Source organism: Pan paniscus, chromosome 15, assembly GCF_029289425.2.
Source record: "Pan paniscus chromosome 15, NHGRI_mPanPan1-v2.0_pri, whole genome shotgun sequence".
Taxonomy (NCBI): domain Eukaryota; kingdom Metazoa; phylum Chordata; class Mammalia; order Primates; family Hominidae; genus Pan; species Pan paniscus.
This window is the reverse complement of record NC_073264.2, coordinates 65,017,545-65,039,252: the sequence shown is the minus strand read 5'-3', so window position 1 is coordinate 65,039,252 and position 21,708 is coordinate 65,017,545. Positions and strand designations below refer to the sequence as shown.

Below are 21,708 nucleotides of genomic sequence, written 5' to 3'. Positions count from 1 at the left end.
ACTGGGGCAGCAGTCCAAGCACCTCTGACTTCTGAGTGCAAAAGAATCAGACTGCACTAAACAGAGCTGTGCTGCGATTATAAATGCAGGGTTCTTACATTTTGGAATGCCAGCAAATTACTCAGGGTTATTGTTTACGTGCAGGTTTCTGGATCCCAACTCCCAGAGATTCTGATTCAGGGCTTCACATATCTCACTTTGTGAAATACTTGTCTAAATAGATTGGACAATTTACATGTATGACTTACTCTTGAAACAACAGGGAATAAGAAGGGCCTGGCAAAAAATAGCAATGAAATGATAAACTCTGAGATATTAATATATCTCAAAATAAATATTATAACACATGAGTATTTTTTATAGAGATGGGGTCTTGCCATGTTGCCCAGGCTAGTCTCAAACTCCTGAGCTCAAGCTATCCTCCCACAGTGCTAGGATTATACACGTGAGCCACTGCACCTAGCCCTAACACATGGCTATCTTAAGAAACACTTGGAGGGGCTCAGACGGCTTGCTGAAGCAAGTCAGACCCGGGAATAAGTGGAATGTCACAGGTAAGGAACTATGACACTATTTCATTAAGGACTACCAATAAAGTAGTCAGGTAAGCATTTTATAAACGAGAAAACTTCCTCCCAGAAGATGAAGGATATTTTATTTGCTCATTCAATAAAACATCTAAGCTGGGTCTGGGGGCTTGTGCCTGTAATCTCAGCACTTTGGGAGGCTGAGGTGGGAGGTTCACTTGAGCCCAGGAGTTCGAGACCAGCCTGGGCAACCAGGTGAGACCCTGTCTCTAAAAAGAGCACAAAAATCTAGCCAGGCATGGTGGCGCACAGCTATAGTCCCAACTATTCAAGAGACGGAGGTAGGAGAAGCACCTGAACCTGGGAGCTCAAGGCCACAGTGAGCCGTGATCGTGCCACTGTACTCTAGCCTGGAAGACAAAGTGAGACCCTGTCTCAAAAAATAAAATAAAACAAAACATCTATTGAAAGCCTACTATGTCTTGGATAGTATGCTCTGGATCTCACATCTGGTGGAGGAGAAATTCAAATCCAGATGTGTCTGATTCAAAATCCATGTTCTTTTCATTATAGTTCAAAATCAGCTGAAATGCCAAATCCATGGCTACTACCCTATCTCTTACCTCCCCTTCAAATCCAAACTTCTTGAAAGAGTTGTCTACACTGGCTATTTTTACTTCCTTACCTACCACTCATGTCTCAACCCACTATAAACTGGGCTGCCCCAAACACTACCTAATTCTCACCCAGGCCACTTATATATTTCCATTGTTGAACCTAACGGATACTTCTCGGTACTTATAGGATATCTTAAAACTTCTGACACTGTTTCCTACCCTCTCCTTTTTGAAATACTCTCCTTCTCTGGGGTCCATGATACCACACTCAGTTGGGTCTCTTCCTACTTCTCTGGACATCCCTTCTCAAGCTCTGCTACGGGCTTGTGCTGCTTTTTCTGTCTGTGTGATGTTCTGCCTAGACCCTTCTCTTTTTCTAGATATTTTCATCTACTCCAAAGGAACAAATTGCCATTTACACACTAAGGACTCCCAAGTATTTACCTTCAGCCCAGGTGTCATCTCTCCTATATATCCCATTGTTGTCTGGATATTTCCACGTGGTTATTCCATAGACATCTCGAACTCAACATTTCCAGAACTGAGTCATCATGTCTAACCAACTCCCTTCCCAACCAAAGTTGTTCTCCTGCACTTTTTTTTTTTCAGTGAATGGTTCTATCATCTACTGATTTGCCCAAGAATAAATCTATCATTTTTTCTATTTATTTATTTTTGAGACAGAGTCTCGCTATGTCCCCCAGGCTGGTATGCAATGGCATGATCTCAGCTCGCTGCAGCTTCCACCTCCCAAGTTCAAGCTATTCTCCTGTCTCGGCCTCCAGAGTAGCTGAGATTACAGGTGCATGCCAACACGCCCAGCTAATTTTTGTATTTTTTAGTAGAGACAGGGTTTTGCCATGTTGGCCAGGCTGGTCTCGAACTCCTGGCCTCAAGTGATCCACCTGCCTCTGCCTCCCAAAGTGCTGGAATTACAGGCATGAGCCACCATGCCCGGCCAAAACCTATCATCTTTGATACATCCTTCCCTCTCCTTCTCCCATACCAAGTCAATCAAAAAGCCCTGATACCAATTAGATGATATCTCTTGAACACCTATTTCTCTCCATCTCCACGGCCACCTCTACATCAGGACACCATTCTTTCTCGGGTGGACCACCCTAACAGACTTATGCTGGTCTTTCTGCCTCCACCCTCACTCCCTTAAAGACTAGACGCCACACTGAAGCCTGGGGCAATTTCTAAAACAAGTTTTGTGACTGCTCACAATCTCTCCATTGCTTCTGCTTGGTCTTAGGAAAAATTCCAAACCCCTATATGTTTATATGACCCCTCATCTCTTCATATTCTCCTTCAAATTTTAATTCTCCTTTAAATCCTCAGTCTCACTGAACATCCATTTCGTTGAATGTACCACATTCAGCTCATCTTCTGGCCTCTCCTGCCCGCAGCATCTTCTCATCTTCACATTGCTCATGTGCTAGCATCTTTTAGGTTACAGCTTAGGAATCATTTTCTCTGGGGAGCCTTCCTCAGGTCTGGGTTAGGTACTCCCACTCCATACTTCCGTAGTAACAAGTCTTGCCTCACTTGGAGGACATACCCCACGATACTGTGATAGTTTACATGCTTGTGTGTATCTCTGTAATCAGAGGATACATTTTAGAAGAGGATGTGCCATGTACTACCCCCATGTGCTCAGCACAGTCCTTATACACAGTAAGTGTTCAAAAATATTTGTTGAATAATGAACGAACAAATAAATGAATGGGGCTTTCAGAGTAAAGCGACCTATACCTAAGAAAAGCGTAACAAGAAATGAAATAGTACCTCTTACCTTAAAAACAAAAACAAAAACAAAAAAACTTACCTTTTATCATGTGCCTGATATCTCTGTTTTACAGCAAAGTTTCTTGAAAGTATAAATCAAGTGACTCTCTCCACTTCCTCGTTCTCCTATCCTCTCCTCAATGCAGAGTCAGGATTCCATTTCCAACTCTGGACAGTGGCTAACCTTGTCAGAGCCATGACAACAAATCTTAGGAGCGCAATCTAGTGGGCTCCTCTCCGTACTGACCTTACTTGACTGCTGTGTGGCATTCAGTATGCTTTACCATACCACCTTCTTGAAACACGTTCATCTAGGGGTTTCCATGCCACCACGTTCACCTGCTTGTCCTTCCTTGTCACTGGCTACTCCTTCTCAGTGTCCTTTCCTTGTTCCTCCTCTTCCACTTGACCTCTAGACACGGAAAGACCCAAAGGTCTGCTCTTGCTACACGCTCCACAGGTGATCTCATTCAGTCCACCACCAGGTCAGGCCACCCCTTGCCCACCACAATCCAGCCACACTAGAGTTCTTTGGCTCCATGAATTCAACAACCTTGCTTCTATCCTAGAGCTTTTCTTTGTCCTTCTACCTCAGATTGGACCCGCTTCCATGCTGCGCTTTGCAGGCAGTTCCTTGTTATTCGATCGCTCCTAAACTGTCCCTTCTCAAAGAGGCCTTCTCTGATCTAAAGAAGTCACCCAAGCTCTATGATATAAACTCACTTAAATCTTCTGCACAGCCTTTACCATACGCTGATGTACTTCTTGATTATAATCTAGTCTGGCTTAAATATAAGCACCATGGGCACATGAAGCTTATTGAAGTTATTTACCTCAATATTCTCTTACCCAAAATAGTGCCTGATACAAGGTAGGGTCACAGGAAACATTTGCTGCATGAATGAATCAGAGAGCAGTTTTACCTGTGCTCATAAAAATTATAATTATGTGATTAAGTGGGAAATGTGAATTCACCTGGACTTTTGAATTATGCTATTTTGAAGACATCAAAACCCCCTGGAAGTTTGCTGACAAAGCATTCAGATGGAGGCAGACAGAGATATACAGCAAACCTAGTTCCCACTATGAAAAATCCTACTTAACTGAAGAAAAGGCAAACGATTCCAATGTTTTGGAAAGATATTAAGTGTTTCTCAAATTTGAGAAGGGCTCTTTGTGCTCCACCTTTGAGCCAGGTGCCCTTTGCCTTATAACACGACACCACTGATGAAATTGTGCAGTAAAGATGGAAAACACAACACCACTGATGAAATCCCCTGTGCAGTAAAGATGGAAAAATCCAGTGCCTGACCAGTGAATGCTGCTCCACCCGACAAGACAGCAGCAAAAGCGCGTGGCTACTCTTTCTGCCTTTTCCCTCCCATGCTCGCCCAACATGCATCACCGCACAGACCCTCAACGACAGTAAATTATTCATCCGGCATCTGAAGTCTCTCTCCCAAAGAGACACATATTCAGAACTTCAGACATTCCATCTCTGATAAATCATTCATATCCTTTTATCCGCCACTTTTAAATGATTACAAAAATACCTGGTGGTAGTAAACTGTGGCTCTCATACATATTGAGAAACAGAAATGCAGTTACCTTTTACCAAAATTCCCTGAATTATTTAGAAAAATGGGAGTTACTCCAGGAAACTGTAATCACCAATGTTGAAATTAGATAAGGGAAGTAATGTTTTGAAGAGGCACATTTAGAATGACCCCAATTCAGAGTGTTAAACCATACACTAAATCCAGCAAATGGTTACAATTTAACATACTATATTAACTTCTTAGTTTTTCTATCTTAAAGGTGATGTTATTTTAAGTTTTGTTTTTCTAATGTACTACTTCAAGCTCCGAATAATTACACCCCCACCCGACATACATGGATACAGAAAAGCTCAGAAAATCTTGTATCTCATGGGGCTAATTAAAAAGGATTTTTATTTCTATAAGGAATGAAGGAGATCTTTGTTAACCCACTTTAACAAGACTCTAAATGACCCTGGATTTATCTTGCCCTAGTTTTCAAAATGTAACTGACCCAGAATAAAGTAAGCTTATCCCCAAATTCCTGGCAAAAACAGAACCAAAGTTCCCAGAAGCCAAAACTGTATATAAAAGCTAAAAAAAAAAAAAAAAAAAAAAAAAAAATGTGAAAAACACTTTGCAGTGCAAATACCACAAAAGCTCTTATTTTATTTTACATTTAATTAGAATATTTTTAAGATTATAAAGCTTGAGGCCAGGTGCGGTGACTCATGCCTGTAATCCCAGCACTTTGGGAGGCCAAGGCAGGCAGATCACCTGAGGTTGGGTGTTAGAGACCAGCCTGACTAACATGGAGAAACCCCGTCTCTACTAAAAATACAAAATTAGCTGGGTATGGTGGCTCATGCCTGTAATCCCAACTACTCGGGAGGCTGAGGCAGGAAAATCGCTTGAACCTGGGAGGCAGAGGTTGCAGTGAGCCAAGATTGTGCCATTGCACTCCAGCCTGGGCAATAAGAGTGAAATTCCGTCTCAAAATAAATAAATAAATAAATAAAAAGATTATAAAGCTTAATATCAAGGAAAACAAACTTCCAAGAAAACACAGCAAAAGACAGTATCAGTTACTATCACAGGAACTTTCTAGAAGCTTTTGTATTGTTATAGTAAAACACTGATAGCCAGTGAGGGACTACAGCTTGATTGCTTTCTCTGGTGTAATAAGCATCTAACCAGCCAAAGATAATTTGCTTTTATTTATCATAACTGAGTAATCTAAATTGGTTAGAGAAGCAAAAATATTACCTGCTAATACATGTCTTTTCTTGCTCTTCATTAATCATTAACCTCAAAATCCCACACTGGGGACTTTACTACAAATGGGTAGAAATTCCACCCAGAAGCCTTTTTTAAAAAATTAATTATTTATTTTAAAGACAGGGTCTCACTCTGTCATCCAGCGTAGAGCACAGTGGTACGATCATAGCTTACTGCAGGCTCAACTCTTGGGCTCAAGAGATCCTCCCACCTCAGCCTCCCAAGCAGCTGGACGTACAGGGGAATGTTGCCATGCCCAGCTAATTTTTTTTTATTTTTTGTGGAGCCAGAGGGGTCTCACTACATTGCCCAGGCTGGTCTCAAACTCCTGGGCTCAAGTAGTATTCCCATTTCAGCCTCCCAAAGTGCTGGGATTACAGGTGTGAGCCACTGCACCAGCCGAGAAGCTTTTATTAATCCTGTTCCTCTTCCTAAGACTTCACATGGCTTCATTCACTCACAGTTATAAGGTAGAACAGAGTCTTCTCTCATAAACAGAATACGAAAGCACTATTGAGCCCCTAAACATCATAGACACACTTCACTGCCTGAAGCCTAAAGAAATCATGTTTCCATCCTATCTGACAATTTTCATGAACATTCAAAAGTTCTTCTAATTTGGGGTACTTCATAGAACTTTTTTTAATATAGAAAATGGCCACTCAGTCACTCATAATAAAATTGTTTATTGAAAACCTAAAATATTCAGAAACTTGATTGGCAGTAACAATTCAGGAATATCATATGTACCTACAACATACTTCGAGGAACTCCGAAAGATTATTGCAGGAAATGATATCCAAAGATGAGAAGAAATTCAAGAGTAAGAACAGTAAGAAGACAACAATCTCCAGTGAAGTTCTGACCAAACTGTTTCATTTTTACAGTGAGGAATTTATAACTCACATTGCAAATAATGCTATATACAGTACGTTTTTTATTCCTCACCTCCGTAAAAATGAAACATAAAAAGATATTCCAGACAACATTTTTGGTCATATTTTGGTTGAATTGGTACAATGGATACCACAATTAGAAACATAACCCTTTAAAGTTAAAGACTTCAACTCATCTCCTAAGAATGATTATATTTGCGGCCGAGGCTATTTTTTCACTTCCACGTGACATCAACAAGCGAAAGCACATCTAGACTACATGCTTCTTGAAGGTGCCCAATTTATTTCTTTGTACTCCTAACACCTAGACCACTGTGCATGATTGGGGTTCACCATTTACTGAGTAAATGAATAAAATTAAACATTGCATCTCCATCACGATGTTTGTAACCTAACCCACTAAGCTTGGATAATTTTTAATGCTTCTAAAAATAATACAAAAACTGAAAGCCTCCCTTCAGATGGATACTCAGTATATAATAAATAAATTTAAATGGAGTAATAACCTAACTACAGAGACTCATGTTTCACTACTGAACCCTACCAAGTAAGGATACCTACCGAGAAGACACAGAGGGTTTTTTAATCTTTTAAAATATGTCATCTAGACAATAACAGCATTAAATAAAACATATGAGCCTTGTTTGAAATGACACAGTAACTGGGCTAAATGATTTTATAGAGGTTCGTGCAGATGGTTAAGCATTCATCAGCATCTTGGCAGGACTGCTTGCAAGTTAACTCCTGTGTGGTGGCAAAGGCAATAGAATCCACACTCATTCCTAGTTCAGTGTCTAATTAATGATAATATTCTGTATCTGGATGCTGTTTTTCTAAAGCATTGGCCTATGTTGTTTTTGAAAGCCAAGTAACTTGCTCCTGTTACAGAAATTCATATGTCCTTTATGACCAACAAGTTATATTTACTTGTTAAAAAATAACTTAAATCTAAAATATATAAAGTGTCCAAAACAGTTCAAAATTGCCTACAGTTGCCATTTGAAATTTCTCAAGATGAGTCCACCTACACAGCCAATTTCGCTTGTTACTATGACTTTCAAATACATCCTCCACCTGCATCATGCTTTTAATCTTTCTATACCTGAGAAGTTCTCAAGAGTTCCTTTGTAAAGTACCTTTTATCTACAAAAATTTATTTTAAGCACATTGATATAAATAATATTTAATGGCCTTCATATTTGACGCTATCTTGCCTCATAAAAACACACTAAATAGGCCGGGCACAGTGGCTCATGCCAGTAATCCCAGCACTTTGGAAGGCCAAGGTGGGAGGATCTATGGAGCCCAGGAGTTTTGAGACAAGCCTGGGCAACATGGCAAAACCCCATCTCTACTAAAAATGCAAAAAATAGCTTGGCGTGGTGGCACATGCCTGTAATCCCAGCTACTCAGGTGGCTAAGACACAAGAACTGCTTGAACCCAGGAGGCGGAGGCTGCAGTGGGCCAAGATCGCGACACTGCACTCCAGCCTGGGTAACTGAGCAAGACTTCTGTTTCAAATCAAAACAAAACAAAACACACTAAATAAAGTTAGTAATGTGGGCATTAAATATGCTACTACTATTATCCCAAGCAGCTCAACTTCAAAACTTGGAGCCTTTCTACCTTACCCATATTTACAGTTGCAAATTCCTAGTGAGTCTCCCACCTTAAAGATTTTCTTATCTGTCCATACTTTCACACTCACTGCTATAACCCAGGCCCAGGCAAACAGTACCCAACACCCAGATATTTGCTAATACTTCCTAATAGGTTTCTCCAACTACTTTCCACCCTTTTCCAGCCTTCCTGTACCTCAAAGCCAGATTAATCCCTTAAGGCACAACCCTGACATGTGACCATGTAACTGTCACTCTTAAGACCCAATAGGTAGGCACTGCCTAAAAGCAAAAACCCCAAACCCTTGGGTTTCAATTCAACTCCATGAAGGATCTGAATCTCAGAAATACTTCGGAAGGGATTCCTACTTTGGTCTTAAATTACACTGAATTGCAAAGAAAATCCCATTTAACTTTAAAGTACTGTGATACTTATCCAACATTACCCCTACTGCTTTCATAATCATATCTATCCAATACTTCAAAAAGGTGTTCCCTGGGCACACCTTTCCCACCCGAAGGGCTCAGCACAGATGTTGTTTCTGACAAAGTATGTGGTTATTATTTTCTTAGGATCAAATAAAAGGAAGCAGCTATTACTTTGCCAAGGAAGAAATCCAAATGGAAAGATTTAAAGGAATTCTATAATGGGCATCTTGGTAAAGCAAATAATTTTTAAAGAAGCCATTTATGGCCAGGCACAGTGGCTCATGCCTGTAATCCCAGCACTCTGGGAGGCAAAGGTGGGAGGATAGCTCGAGGCCAGGAGTTCAAGACCAGCCTGGGCAAAATAGCAAGACTTCCCCCGTATATATTTTTTTAATTTTAAAAATTTAAAATTAAATTAAATTTTAAAAATTTTAAACAGCCATTTATTCAGCCATTTATTATCATTTTAATAGCCTGAATTTCCATATCTCAAAATCGTTTAAAATATGGACTGCTGGCCAGGTGTTGTGGCTCACGCCTGTAATCCCAGCACTTGGGAGGCCAAGGCAGGCAAATCACTTGAGGTCAGGAGTTAGAGACCAACCTGGCCAACATGGTGAAATCCCCTCTCTACTAAAAATACAAAAATTAGCCAGACATGGTGGCAGGCACCTGTAATCCCAGCCACTCAGGAGGCTGAGGCAGGAGAATCACTTGAACCCAGGAGGCGGAGGTTGCAGTGAACCGAGGTCACACCACTGCACTCCAGCCCGGGTGACAGAGCAAGATTCTGTCTCAGAAAAAAAAAAAAAAGAAAGAAAGAAAAAGAAAAAGAAAAAAATACATATATATAGAATAAATAAAATGTGTACTGCCCAGAGTAATACAGAATGCACTAAACTAAAATGAATTCCATTTTTATAGAAACCCACTCAAATTCATAAATACCATTCCTTTCTCTTCCTAACCATTCAAACAGTCCAACACCATCCTCTTCACTAAATGCAGAAAACATAAATATCTACCTATAAAGGGTACCCTCAGGGCCAGGTATGGTGGCTTACGCCTGTAATCCCAGCACTTTGGGAGGCTGAGGTAGGAGGATCACGTGAGTCCAGGAGTTCAAAACCAGCCTGGGTATCATAGCAAGACTCCCATCTCTACAAAAAATAAAAACGTTAGCCAGGCGCAGTGATGTGCACCTGTAGTACCAGCTACTTGGGAGGCCGAGGTGGGAAGATCACTTGAGCCCAGGAGTTTGAGGCTGCAGTGAGTCGTGTTCATGCCACTGCACTCCAGCCTGGGTGACAGAGCAAGACCCTCTCTCAAAAAAAAGAGGGAGAGTACCCTCAAATTGGCTTTACAAAGATATTTTCTCAAAGAGCACACAAAAAAATCAATGAAAAGAAAGATAAAGTCACTTGCTTATCGTCCTGCTCAATGAATTTCGGCAAAGCACTGCCTGATTTTCAGGGCTGATTCCTTTTAGGCCCTATACATACGGGCTATATGCTTTCATAACATATTAATGATGAAGCACTACATTTCAATTCAGACATTTTAATCTTTTCTTGCGTGTGTTATTCTGAGTCAGGGTGTTGCCACAATCGTCTCACCTTAGATTAAGTTTTTGCTAAAATAAAGCAGGCTTTATAAGTTAATTAGGCCATTCTACTGTCTCTATCTGCCTCTTAAAAAAGGTTCTGAAACAAAGAAAAATAAAAACTTTCTTATGAGCAGGGATCCTGAGCCTCTTATATTACATGAAATCTCTTTCTCATATTACCCCAGGGATCATTAAGCAATGTGAATTCTGTGAAATACGAGTCTGCTTGCTGTGTGTACAATGCCAAGTGTCTTTAAGACTACCACCAACAGCCTTTGGTTCAGTAGTACTTCATGCAGATAATATTGTCCATCATTTTTTTTTCTCAAATAGCTAATAATCCTGCTATGAAAGCAAAGGTGCCTTTAGAAATATATACAAGTGTCTGCCTTCTTTTCTTCCTTCCTCCCTCCTTTCCTTCTGTCCTTCAACAACTTAGGCTGAAAGAATCATTACAAATTCACTGATAACAATATGGAACTTAACTTTGGGAAATCTATTCATTTCGCCGTAAAGCCTTCATCTTATAGGTATGGGAACTTCTTGGTTGGTATCTCTTGAGGGTACCTGGCTAATGTGAACAGACTGCCCAGCATCACCTTGACATTATAGTATTGGCTTTCTACCAGTCCCCCTAGACAGCAATGTGTCCAGCACCACAATTCCTCTAAATACATAATTAAAGGAAATCATTCAGACTGACCAGTGCACGTATATCACATTTACATTGCAAAACAGTCCATACTACTCTCCAATTGTAAAACAGATTGTATAACCTACTATAATTCAAAACATGCTATAAGAAACCACTCATTTCTCAGTAATTTGCTAATTATTTTGAGCTACTTATGAACCTGAGATCACTAATATTACTTAAAGATGCCCTCCATATTCTGGATGTGAAAACTTGCTATGGATTGAATAGGTTAAGGCTAAGATTTAATGAATTTTCCAGTGAAAGTTGTTAAGGAAACTCCCTCTTTCAAACTGTTCTTTGAAGTGTATCAAAGAGGGTATGGTACAATACAAAGAAAACTGTCCTAGTCAAAACACAGCTCCACTGCTCACTAGCTGCAGGACTCTGGGCAAGTAATTCATTCTTTCTGAGCTGCAGCCTCTTTCTCAATTGTCAAAGATTTTTTTTAAATCTACTTCATAATGTGGTTGTGAGGATCAAATGAGACAATGTATGCAAAAGTGCTATGTAAGTTACAGCATGCTACATAAAAGTCAAAATGTCCCCTCTGTTGTGGGGAAGAAAATATTACTTGATATGTATTATAATAATAATAATAATACCAAGTGCTCAAAGAGATACTACGGGAGAACAGAGGAGGGAGCACGTTATCTCAGCCTAAGAGAGAGCAGGGCTCACAGGAAACTGATTCTAATTGTCCTGGGGATGGATAAAGGATGTATGAAAGATGGATGAGAGGATGACTTCTGCTGCTGGAGGAGGGGCCAGGGGAGCTACAAGGGAAACAATCTGAATGAGAGCACACAGGCTGGCGGACCAGGGAGAATATGGCCCCTTAAGGAACCATGGGGTTGGAGCACAGAGTGCTTATGGGGCATTGTGGGAGATAAAGAGCAGAGAGAAAGGCAAGCACCGGACCAGTAAAAGCCTGAACCACGCCAAGAAGTCTGGACTTCATCCCACATGTGATAGGGAGCCATTGAACAGAAATGTTAAAACAAAACAAACAAAAGAAAAAGCAGAAAAAAACCAGACATCTGGTTTACAATTTTTTCCTATAGATCATGAAGTTTCTACTCCAGCCATGTGCTCTTGGACAAGAAATACTCTGAGAATAAGATTTTGGCCATAAACATAGAAAAAGAAAGTATGATGTACACATTGAGTCCCTAGTCTGTGTTAGGCACTGTGCTAAGCCCCTTTGTCTCCCTTACTGTTCATCTTCAAAATGCAGCTGCAGTGTGGGAAGTCTCATTCACATTTTACAAATAAGGAAACTGAGACTCAAAAGATGAAATCTCTCCTCCAAGTTCAAAGAACCAGTGACTGGCAGAGTCAGCATTAGAAATCTGATTTACCTATTTATTGCAGCCAAAACGTTACATGCAACCAAAACATCATAGAAAAACAATAATTTTTTTCCAGTTAAATGAAAGCTTGATTCCAACTACATCTGAATATTCAGACATTATTTTTAAGTCCTTACTGAAATTTTAAAAATTCTTACCTCAAGTATAACCTCTCAACAATTTAAATGTTTCTTACTCTACACAAAGTATACAATAATTACTTTGAAAAGGCTGATATATACAGATACTGTCTATTCTAACAGCTATTGATTTCCATCTCAGCTCAAAATATAGAAGCAAATCATTCAAAACAGATTTTTTTTGCCAAATCACTCAATATGGCATCAAAACAGATCTTTAATTTAAAGGAAAATATCAGAAAAAAAGTAATTTTGGCATCTTTACCATAAATGACTCAGAATCTATGACTTTGAGTAACATTCTAAAAATGCTGCATAATACTGCCCATAATCTTAAAATTACTTTAAAACACATAGTTCCATAAATATTTTCAAAGACCTGCTATAGCCTTATTTCTTTTATACTAGCTAACTTTACTCAACTCCAGAATTTGCTTTATCAACAAAAGTAGAAGGTCTAGTGGCTAGTGAATTTTCAAAATACAACAACAATATTGCCAAACTCCACAAGAAGTACTTTTTAAAAAATGACAGCACTTATACACATGCACACATGATTCACATGACTGAAAGGTCATTCGTTTATAATATTACCTCTCTTCCTATCAGGAAAAAATAAGGATGTGCATTCATTCACTCATTTATTTGAGATGGAGTTTCGCTCTTGTTGCCCAGGCTAGAATGCAATGGCACAATCTCAGCTCACTGCAACCTCCGCCTCCCGGGTTCAAACAATCCTCCTGCTTCAGCCTCCCCAGTAGCTGGGATTACAGACATGTGTCACAACACCTGGCTAATTTTGTATTTTTAGTAGAGACGGGGTTTCCCCATGTTGGCCAGGCTGGTCTCGAACTCCTGACCTTGGGTGATCCGCCCGCCTCGGCCTCCCAAAGTGCTGGGATTACAGGCATGAGCCACCGCACCTGGCAAGGATGTGCATTTAAAAGAAGCTACACAAACAGATAAGAAGTAAAAACAATGCCAAGCAAACTACAGTTTACTATTTAATTTTCACTGCAAATAAAATGCATACACTCAGTAAGAAACTGGAGATAGCAAATTCCTTGCAGGTATTCCTTACTTTCCCAGAGAGCTAAGGCAGAAATAAAGACATTTAAATATATTAAAAGGTTTCTACAGTTGGAAAAATACAGATATATTTATCTCCATAAGAGAGACGGAAATCAGTGTGACTTGCAACTAGATAAAAGTAAGGTTTCCACAGTTTCTGTGGGTGTTACCCCCACCCAATCTTAATTACCTTGCAATGAAATATGGAGATCGTCGATGCCCCAGGAACCCTGTTCATCTTCGGTGGGAAGCTCAGGACTAGATGCCATTCTTTGACTCAATGGAGATTATATCATGTCCATCTCAGTTGAAGAAGTGAACTGAAAGTGAAATGGATAAATGTTCATTAGTAACTTTGCAGCTCTGTTTCTAGTAAACATGCATTGCCAGAAAACAGCAGCAACCAAAAACTGTCCTCCAAAACAAAAATGGCTTTCTACTATGTGCTTCCATGGTTCATGAAGAACAAAGTAACTATGCCTTCTTTTTGAATCATAATCAAGATTTTGCCCTATGACTTATTCATGCCCTTTGGAGCTGCTTTCAGAACTCCAGAAGAACTAGGATTGTGGATTCTATACCAGTGGTGAAAAGGTAGGCCAGGCAATTCGATGTAATAACTTGTCTAGAGGAAGGAAAGTTGACACAAACTGATATCTTAGGCATTAGTGTTATGTGATTGTTAGCCTTCAACCTTCAAGGATTTTCTTTAAAACTTTTTTTGAACTTAGTTCCTTTTCTGCCCCAGTTATGTTGCCATTTACTGGAAACAATCAGAGCTGAGCCTGCATAGCTTGCAAAGCGAAACTAAAAATCTAATATTTCAAAAAGATTATTTTAATGAGTTATCTAATACATTGAATTATTTTCCCAAAGGCTTATTTTTTCACCTACACATTTCTTCCCCTCGCCCCACCTTGATTCTTAAAGAATCCTTCCAGTGAGACCAGTTTTTACTTCATACCTCTTTAAAAGCATTGCTTCATGTATTTATTTACCACTATTAGTTTCTGGAGGATAAGTATAAAACATCGACTTCTCCCATATGGATGATCAAATAATAAACCTAACCAAGCATATAAAAATATAAAGTAGATTGGGGGTGTACATAGGGATGGATAACCGTACAGCTTTGTGATCAAGCAAGCATTGCAAAATATTAATGTTAGAATCTATGTGTTGACCATATAGGTATTCACTTTTAAATTCCTTTAACTTTGCTGTATACTAGAAATTTTGCATAATAAAATGCTGGGGTGGGGGATGGCGTGGAACTAAAAGATAAGTATGAGGCCAACAGCTAGATACAGTCAATCATATTAAATATTAAACAGAACACTTCAAAAAATACAAAGAATAAGAATCATTAAACAGTCCCTGCTAGTTCAAAAATCTTTCAATCCTGCCTGCCCCCTCTGTTTATCATCCATATCCCTTTTATTATCTCTTACATGGATCACTGTTGTTAAAGATTTCAGCTACCAAATTAACTTGACTAATTAATGATTAATTTGTTTATCCTCCAAATTAAGATGAATCACAACCAGCCTGAGGTAAAAGAGTTGCTATATGGAATTGAGAGATTCTAACCAAAAAGAAAGGCTGTTTATTAGTTCACCATGAGCCTTGGCAGCCTGATGAGTGACAAAGATACAAACATCCTCAGCTTTCCGATATACTGAGGACCTCCACCACCCCTTCCCATACTCTGGGGCTCCTGAACCCAAAGTGGAGATAAAGCACTTCTTCATTTTGGCACCCTAAGATTTGAATTCCAGAATGAATTTTCCAAGGGCACACACTATTCCATGTCATCGCTATTTTAAAAAAAAAAGGATAATAGCAATATTATACAGTACTTACTTTATACAGGCACTGTTATAAGCACTTTGTATATACAACCTCATTTAATCTTTATAACAATGGTAAGAGTTAGGAACTACAGTTATCTCCACATTTGAACAGACAAAGCTTAGATGCACCAGTATGATTCACAATTGTCTAAGGACACACAGGTAATAAATGATGGAGCCAAGACTTGAATCCAGGTGGTTTGGGCTTCAGAGTTCATGCTCTAAACCAACACATGATGGTGCCTCCTAAGGTGAGTGAGAGTTTGCCATATGTCACTTATTTTTGTTTTCATTCATTTGCACAACAAATAATTATATAGGCTGGATGCCACTCTCAAGAGATTCAATCCTCTGAGAATGATAAATGAACACAATATTAAGCAAAATCCTCTAATAAACAAGTACAGAAGGTACTCTGAGAGCAAAGGAGACTGCATGCCCCATCACTTGAAGCTGGAGATGGATGCGACTGTCAGGAGCTGCAGTGGACTGAGTTCTTACGTCCCCCAAAGTCCATATGTTGAAATCTAATCCCCAATGTCACGGTATTAGGAGGTGGGGCCTTTGGGAGGTGATCCTCATTAATGGGATTAGTCCCCTTATAAAAGAGGCCCAAGAGAGACTCCTTATCCCTTCTACCATGTGAGGATGGACTGAGAGGATGGCCATCTATGAGGAAACAGGCCCTCATCAGACATTGAATCTTCTGGACTTGATCTTGGATTAGATTTCTGTCATTTACAAACTACCCATTTTATGGTATTTTGTTATAGCAACTCAACAAGACAAGAGTGTACTTTTTACAAAATAGCATTTTATGCAAAATAGTCCTATTAGAATTAGCATTATTTGGACAGTACCTTGAATTTGGTAAGAATGTCTCTGAGAAGATCCAAATCAGTATAATCAGAAATGACAAAGATATTACAGCTGATCTCTCAGAAATACAAAAGATCCACTACAACAACTCTATGCACACAACTTAGAAAATCTAGAGGAAATGGATAAATTCCTGGAAACACAATTTCCCAAGATTGAATTGGGAAGAGATTGAAATCTTGAGTAGACCAATATCAAACTCCGAAGTTGAACCAATAATAATTTTTTTAAAAACCTACCAACCAAAAAAAGCTCTGGACCAGATGGATTCACAGCTGAATTCTACCAGAAGTGTAAAGAGGAACTGGTACAAATCCTACTGAAACCATTCCAAAAAATCAAGGAGGAGGGACTCCTCCCTAACTCATACTATGAAGCCAGCATCAGCCTAATACCAAAATTTGGCAAAGACAAAACTAAAAAAGAAAACTTCAGGCCAATATCCCTGATGAACATAGATGCAAAAATTCTCAACAAAATACTAGCAAACTGAATCTAGCAGCACATAAAAAAGTTAATTCATCACGATCAAGTAGGCTTTATTCCTGGGATGCAAGGTTGGTTCTAACATATGCAAATCAATAAATGTGATTCACCACATAAACAGAATTAAAAGCAAAAACCATATGTCATCTCAATAGACACAGAAAAACTTTTTATATAATCCAACATTTCCCTTTATGATTTAAAAAAACCCTCAACAGACTAGGCATTGAAGGAACATACCTCAAAATAATAAGAGCCATCTATGAAAAAACCCACAGCCAACATCATATTCAATGGGCAAAAGCTGGAACAATTCCCCCTGAGACTCAGAACAAGACAAGGATGTCCACTCTCACCACTCCTATTCAACATAGCACTGGAAGCCCTCGCCAGAGCAATCAGGCAAGAGAAAGAAATAAAAGGCATCCAAATAGGAAAAGAAGAGGTCAAACAATCTCTCTTTGCTGATGATATGATTCTATACCTAGAAAACCCTAAAGACTCTGCCAAAAGGCTACTAGAACTGATATGTGATTTTAGCAGGGTTTCAGGATGTAAAATCAATGTACAAAAATTAGTAACATTTCTATACACCAGTAACATCCAGGCTGAGAGACAAGAACATAATCCCGTTTACAATAGCCACAAAGATGATGAAATATCTAGGAACACAGCTAACCAAAGAGGTGAAAGATCTCAAGGAGAATTATAAAACACTGCTGAAAGAAATCAGAGATGAGACAAAGGGAAAAACGTTCCATAACCATGGATTAGGAGCATCAATATCATTGAAATGACCATACTATCAAAGCAATTTACAAATTCAATGCCATTGCTATCAAACTATGAACATTCTTCACAGAATTAGAAAAAACAACTCTAAAATTCATATAAAACCAAAAAAGAGCCCAAATAGTCAAAGCAATCCTAAGGAAAAAGAACAAAGCCAGGGCCATCACACTACCCAATTTCAAAATATACTCTATGGCTACAGTAACCAAAACAGTATGGTACTGATACAAAAACAGACACAAAGACCAATAGAACAAAATAGAAAACTCAGAAATAAAGCTGCACATTTCCAACCATCTGATATTAACAAGACTGATAAAAGTAAGCAATGGGGAAATGACTCCCTATTCAATAAATGATGCTGGGATAACTGTATAGCCATATGCTGAAGAATGAAACTGAATCCTTCCTTATCTTTCACCATAAACAAAAATTAACTCAACATAGATAAAAGATTTAAATGTAAGACCTCAAACTATAAAAATCCTGGAAGAAAACCTAGGAAATACCCTTCTCAACATAAGCCTTGACAAAGAACTTTTGGCTAAGTCTCCAAAAGCAAAAGCAACAAAAAACAAAAATTGACAAATGGGATCTAATTAAAGTGTTTCTGCGCAGCAAAAGAAACTATCAACAAAGTAAACAACCTACAGAATGGAAGAAAACATTTGCAAACTATGCACTGACAAGGGCCTAATATTCAGAATCTATAAGGATCTTAAAGAAATCAACAAGCAAAAGACAACCCCATTAAAAAATGGGCAAAGGACACGAATAGACACTTCTTAAAAGGAGACTTAGAAGTGGCCAACTAACATGAAAAAATGCTTATCATCACTAATTATCAGAGAAATACAAATCAAAACCACCAAGATACACCATCTCACACCAGTCAGAATGGCTACTACTAAAAGTCAAAAAACAACAGATGCTGGTGAGGCTGCAGAGACAAGAGCGCTTATAAACTGTCAGTGGGAAAGTAAATTAGTGCAGCCACTATGGAAAGCAGTTTGCAGATTTCTCAAATAACTTAAAACAGAGTTAACATTCAACCCAGCAATCCTATTACTGCATATATACCCAAAGGAAAACAGATCATGCTACCAAAAAGACACATGCACTCGTAAGTTTATTGCCAGGTTACTCACAATAACAAAGACATGGATTCAGCCTGGGTTCCCATCAACAGTGGATTCGATAAAGAAAATGTAGTGCATACACACCATGGAATACTACAAGCCATAAAAAAGAATAAAATCATAGCCTTTGCAGCAACATGGATGGAGCTGGAGGCCATAATCCTAAGCAAATTAACACAGGAACAGAAAACCAATAATATATGTTTTCACTTAAAAGTGGGAGCTAAACATTGAGAACACATAGACATAAACATGGGAACAAAAGAACTGCAGATTTCCAGAGGGGTGAAGGGAGGGAAGGGAGCATGGGTTGAAAAACAACCTATTGGGTACTATGCTCACCACCTGGTTACAATATACCCATGTTACAAACCTGCACATGTGCCCTCTGTATCTAAAACAAAAGTTGAAATTTAAAAAAATACACAGAATGTCTCTGAAATTAAAAAAAAAAAAAAGAATGGCCATTTCATTGAATATTAACCAAATATAAGGTATCAAATGTAGGGGAAAGAATCATTTGTTATATTTACATTAAAAATAAAAACAAAACAATAAAGACAAGTTGTTAACTGGAGAACTAAGAAGTATTCCTGTCCTCAACTGGCATGTGGAATTCACTGTATTGTATATTAAAGATGTAGGAAAAGACCAGGCACATGCCTATAGTCCTAGCTACCCAGGAGTCTGAGGTGGGAGGATTGTTCAAACCCAGAAGTTTGAGGCAAGCCTGGGCAACATAGACAGACTACCTCTAAAAAGTAAATAAATAAAAATAAATAAATAATAAAGGTGTCGGAAAAAAATTAGGTAACATAGCACCCAAAAAAAACCAATTGAGACCTTAAAATAGCTGGATGTCTAAGAAGTTTCTGTTTTTAACCATGAAAATTTATTATCAAACAAGGCAAAAGATATATTCATAATTTTTTACTTCATTGACAATTTCTTAGAGCTTCTAGAAATGTCTATCAAAAGTAAAACCAAACTTTGAAGACTGAATCAATTCGAAGTGTTAGATTATTAACCCAAATACTATCATAGCACAATTATTTGTCAAAACATGCTACAGAGGCCATGAGGATATAATTGAAGAGACTTATTGATGACATTTCCAACACAATTGTTTTTGGTGAGAAACTGCTGATATTTCTAGGGAGGAATTTACTTACCAAATAGGACCCATGAAAAACTGGAACAGAGTAGAAAAGAAAAGTTCCAAGGAACTTCTCAGGATTTGAATTCAGAAGCTAGAAAGGCTTTGAAAAAGGAAGGCAGAAGAAAGAGTCAAAGGCCAGGTGCAGTGGCTCATACCTGTAATCCCAGCACTTAGGAAGCCAGAGGCAGGAGGACTGCTTGAGACCAGGACTTCGAAACCAGCCTTCAACTCAACAAAAAAATCAAAAAAAATTAGCTGGGCATAGTGGCATACACCTGTAGTCCTAGCTACTCCAGAGGCTGAGGTTCCCACCTCGCTTGAGGCCAGGAGGTCAAGGCTGCAGTGAGTCGTGTTCATGCCGCTGCACTCCAGCCTGGGTGACAAAGCAAGACCTTGTCTCCAAAAAAAAAAAGAAAAAAACAAAAAGGAAAGAAAGAGGAATGAGGGCTAAGGGCTAGATTTAGCTAAGGGCTAAATTGAGTCTCCCGGGTCTCTAGCAACCGAAATCTATCACTGTGTTTTGACTCCTCTAAGGAGAACACAGCTGCTGTGCCCAGGTAAATTCCAGCCCAGAAGAGCTTTCCTGGGTACTCCTTCTGGCCTTACTTTTTCTTTTCAAATAAAAGTTACCACAATTATGTAACAAAGCCAGGGTTTAGTATTAAAATAAATAAAACTATTCTTTTTTTTTTTTTTTTTTTTTGAGATGGAGTCTTGTTCTGTCACCCAGGCTGGAGTGCAGTGGTGCAATCTCGGCTCACTGCAACCTCTGCTTCTCGGGTTCCAGTGATTCTTGCGCCTCAGCCTCCCTAGTAGCTGAGATTACAGGCACGTACCACCACACACGGCTAATTTTTGTACTTTTAGTAGAGATGGAGTTTTGCCATGTTGGCCAGGCTGGTCTTGAACTCCTGACCTCAGATAATCAGCCTGCCTCAGCCACCCAAAGTGCTGGGATTACAGGCATGAGCCACCACGCCTGACCTTAAATGAAACTACTCTTAAAAGTGAATAAAATCTTCAGAAACATAACCAAAGGTTGGGTGAAGAGTGTAGTGGCATTAAAGCTTCTAAAATGAAGTGGAATAATGTGGGATTGTTTTTAAAATACATGTAAATTAATATACATGCTTTTACCAATGACATAAGCTATTTGGGGGTTTTGGTTTTGTTTGGTTTGTTGTTGTTGAAGACAAGTTTTCATTCTGCCACCCAGGCTGGAGTACAGTGGTGCTATCATGGCTCACTGAAACCTCAACTTCCCTGGGCTCAAGTCATCCTCCCACCTCATCCTCCCAAGTAGCTAGAACTACAGGCACACGCCACCACGCTTGGCTAATTTTTAAATTTTCTGTAGAGGCAGGGTCTCCCTATATTCCCCATGCTGGTCTCAAACTCCTGAACTGAAGCCATCCTCCTGCCTCACCTTCCAAAGTCCTGGGATTACAGATGTGAGCAATTGCAGCCGGCTGACAAACTATTTTGAAATGACTGTGGTTTGCTTATGCAATAATCCTGTGGTGTCAATTAAAACCTCAAAACACTAGTGAGTTTCCCTTTTTTAAAGAAATCTTGGCATTTACTCTGGTTTTTTTCAACTAAAAGATGAAATTTTAATAGAGAGTATCTGAAATGAAAGGGATTATGGGTGATTTTTATTTTCTTTTTATCTGCATTTTTAAAATTTTAAATGACAGATGCATATTTCTACTGAAATAAGAATAACAATTTGGCTTTTATTTTAATGACATGACAGCAAAATGAGAATAAGGTATTATTAGTTCAGGTTCAGTTCTTCATTCCATATTCAATAGAACCTGTACATCTATGTCTTCATAACA

The 21,708-nt window shown here is 38.9% G+C and overlaps 1 protein-coding gene across 9 annotated transcripts in view; it reads right to left on the bottom strand.

Moving 5' to 3' along the window:
* Positions 1–21,708, bottom strand: part of SYNE2 (spectrin repeat containing nuclear envelope protein 2) — a 368,901-nt gene that overhangs the window by 298,876 nt on the left and 48,317 nt on the right. For all 9 annotated transcript variants that reach the window (XM_034937677.4, XM_034937678.4, XM_034937679.4 and 6 more), the window contains exon 2: positions 13,750–13,879. In XM_034937677.4, the coding sequence (XP_034793568.1) occupies positions 13,750–13,828 (79 nt within the window). In that variant the 5' untranslated portion in view covers positions 13,829–13,879. The remainder of the gene's footprint in view (positions 1–13,749; positions 13,880–21,708) is intronic.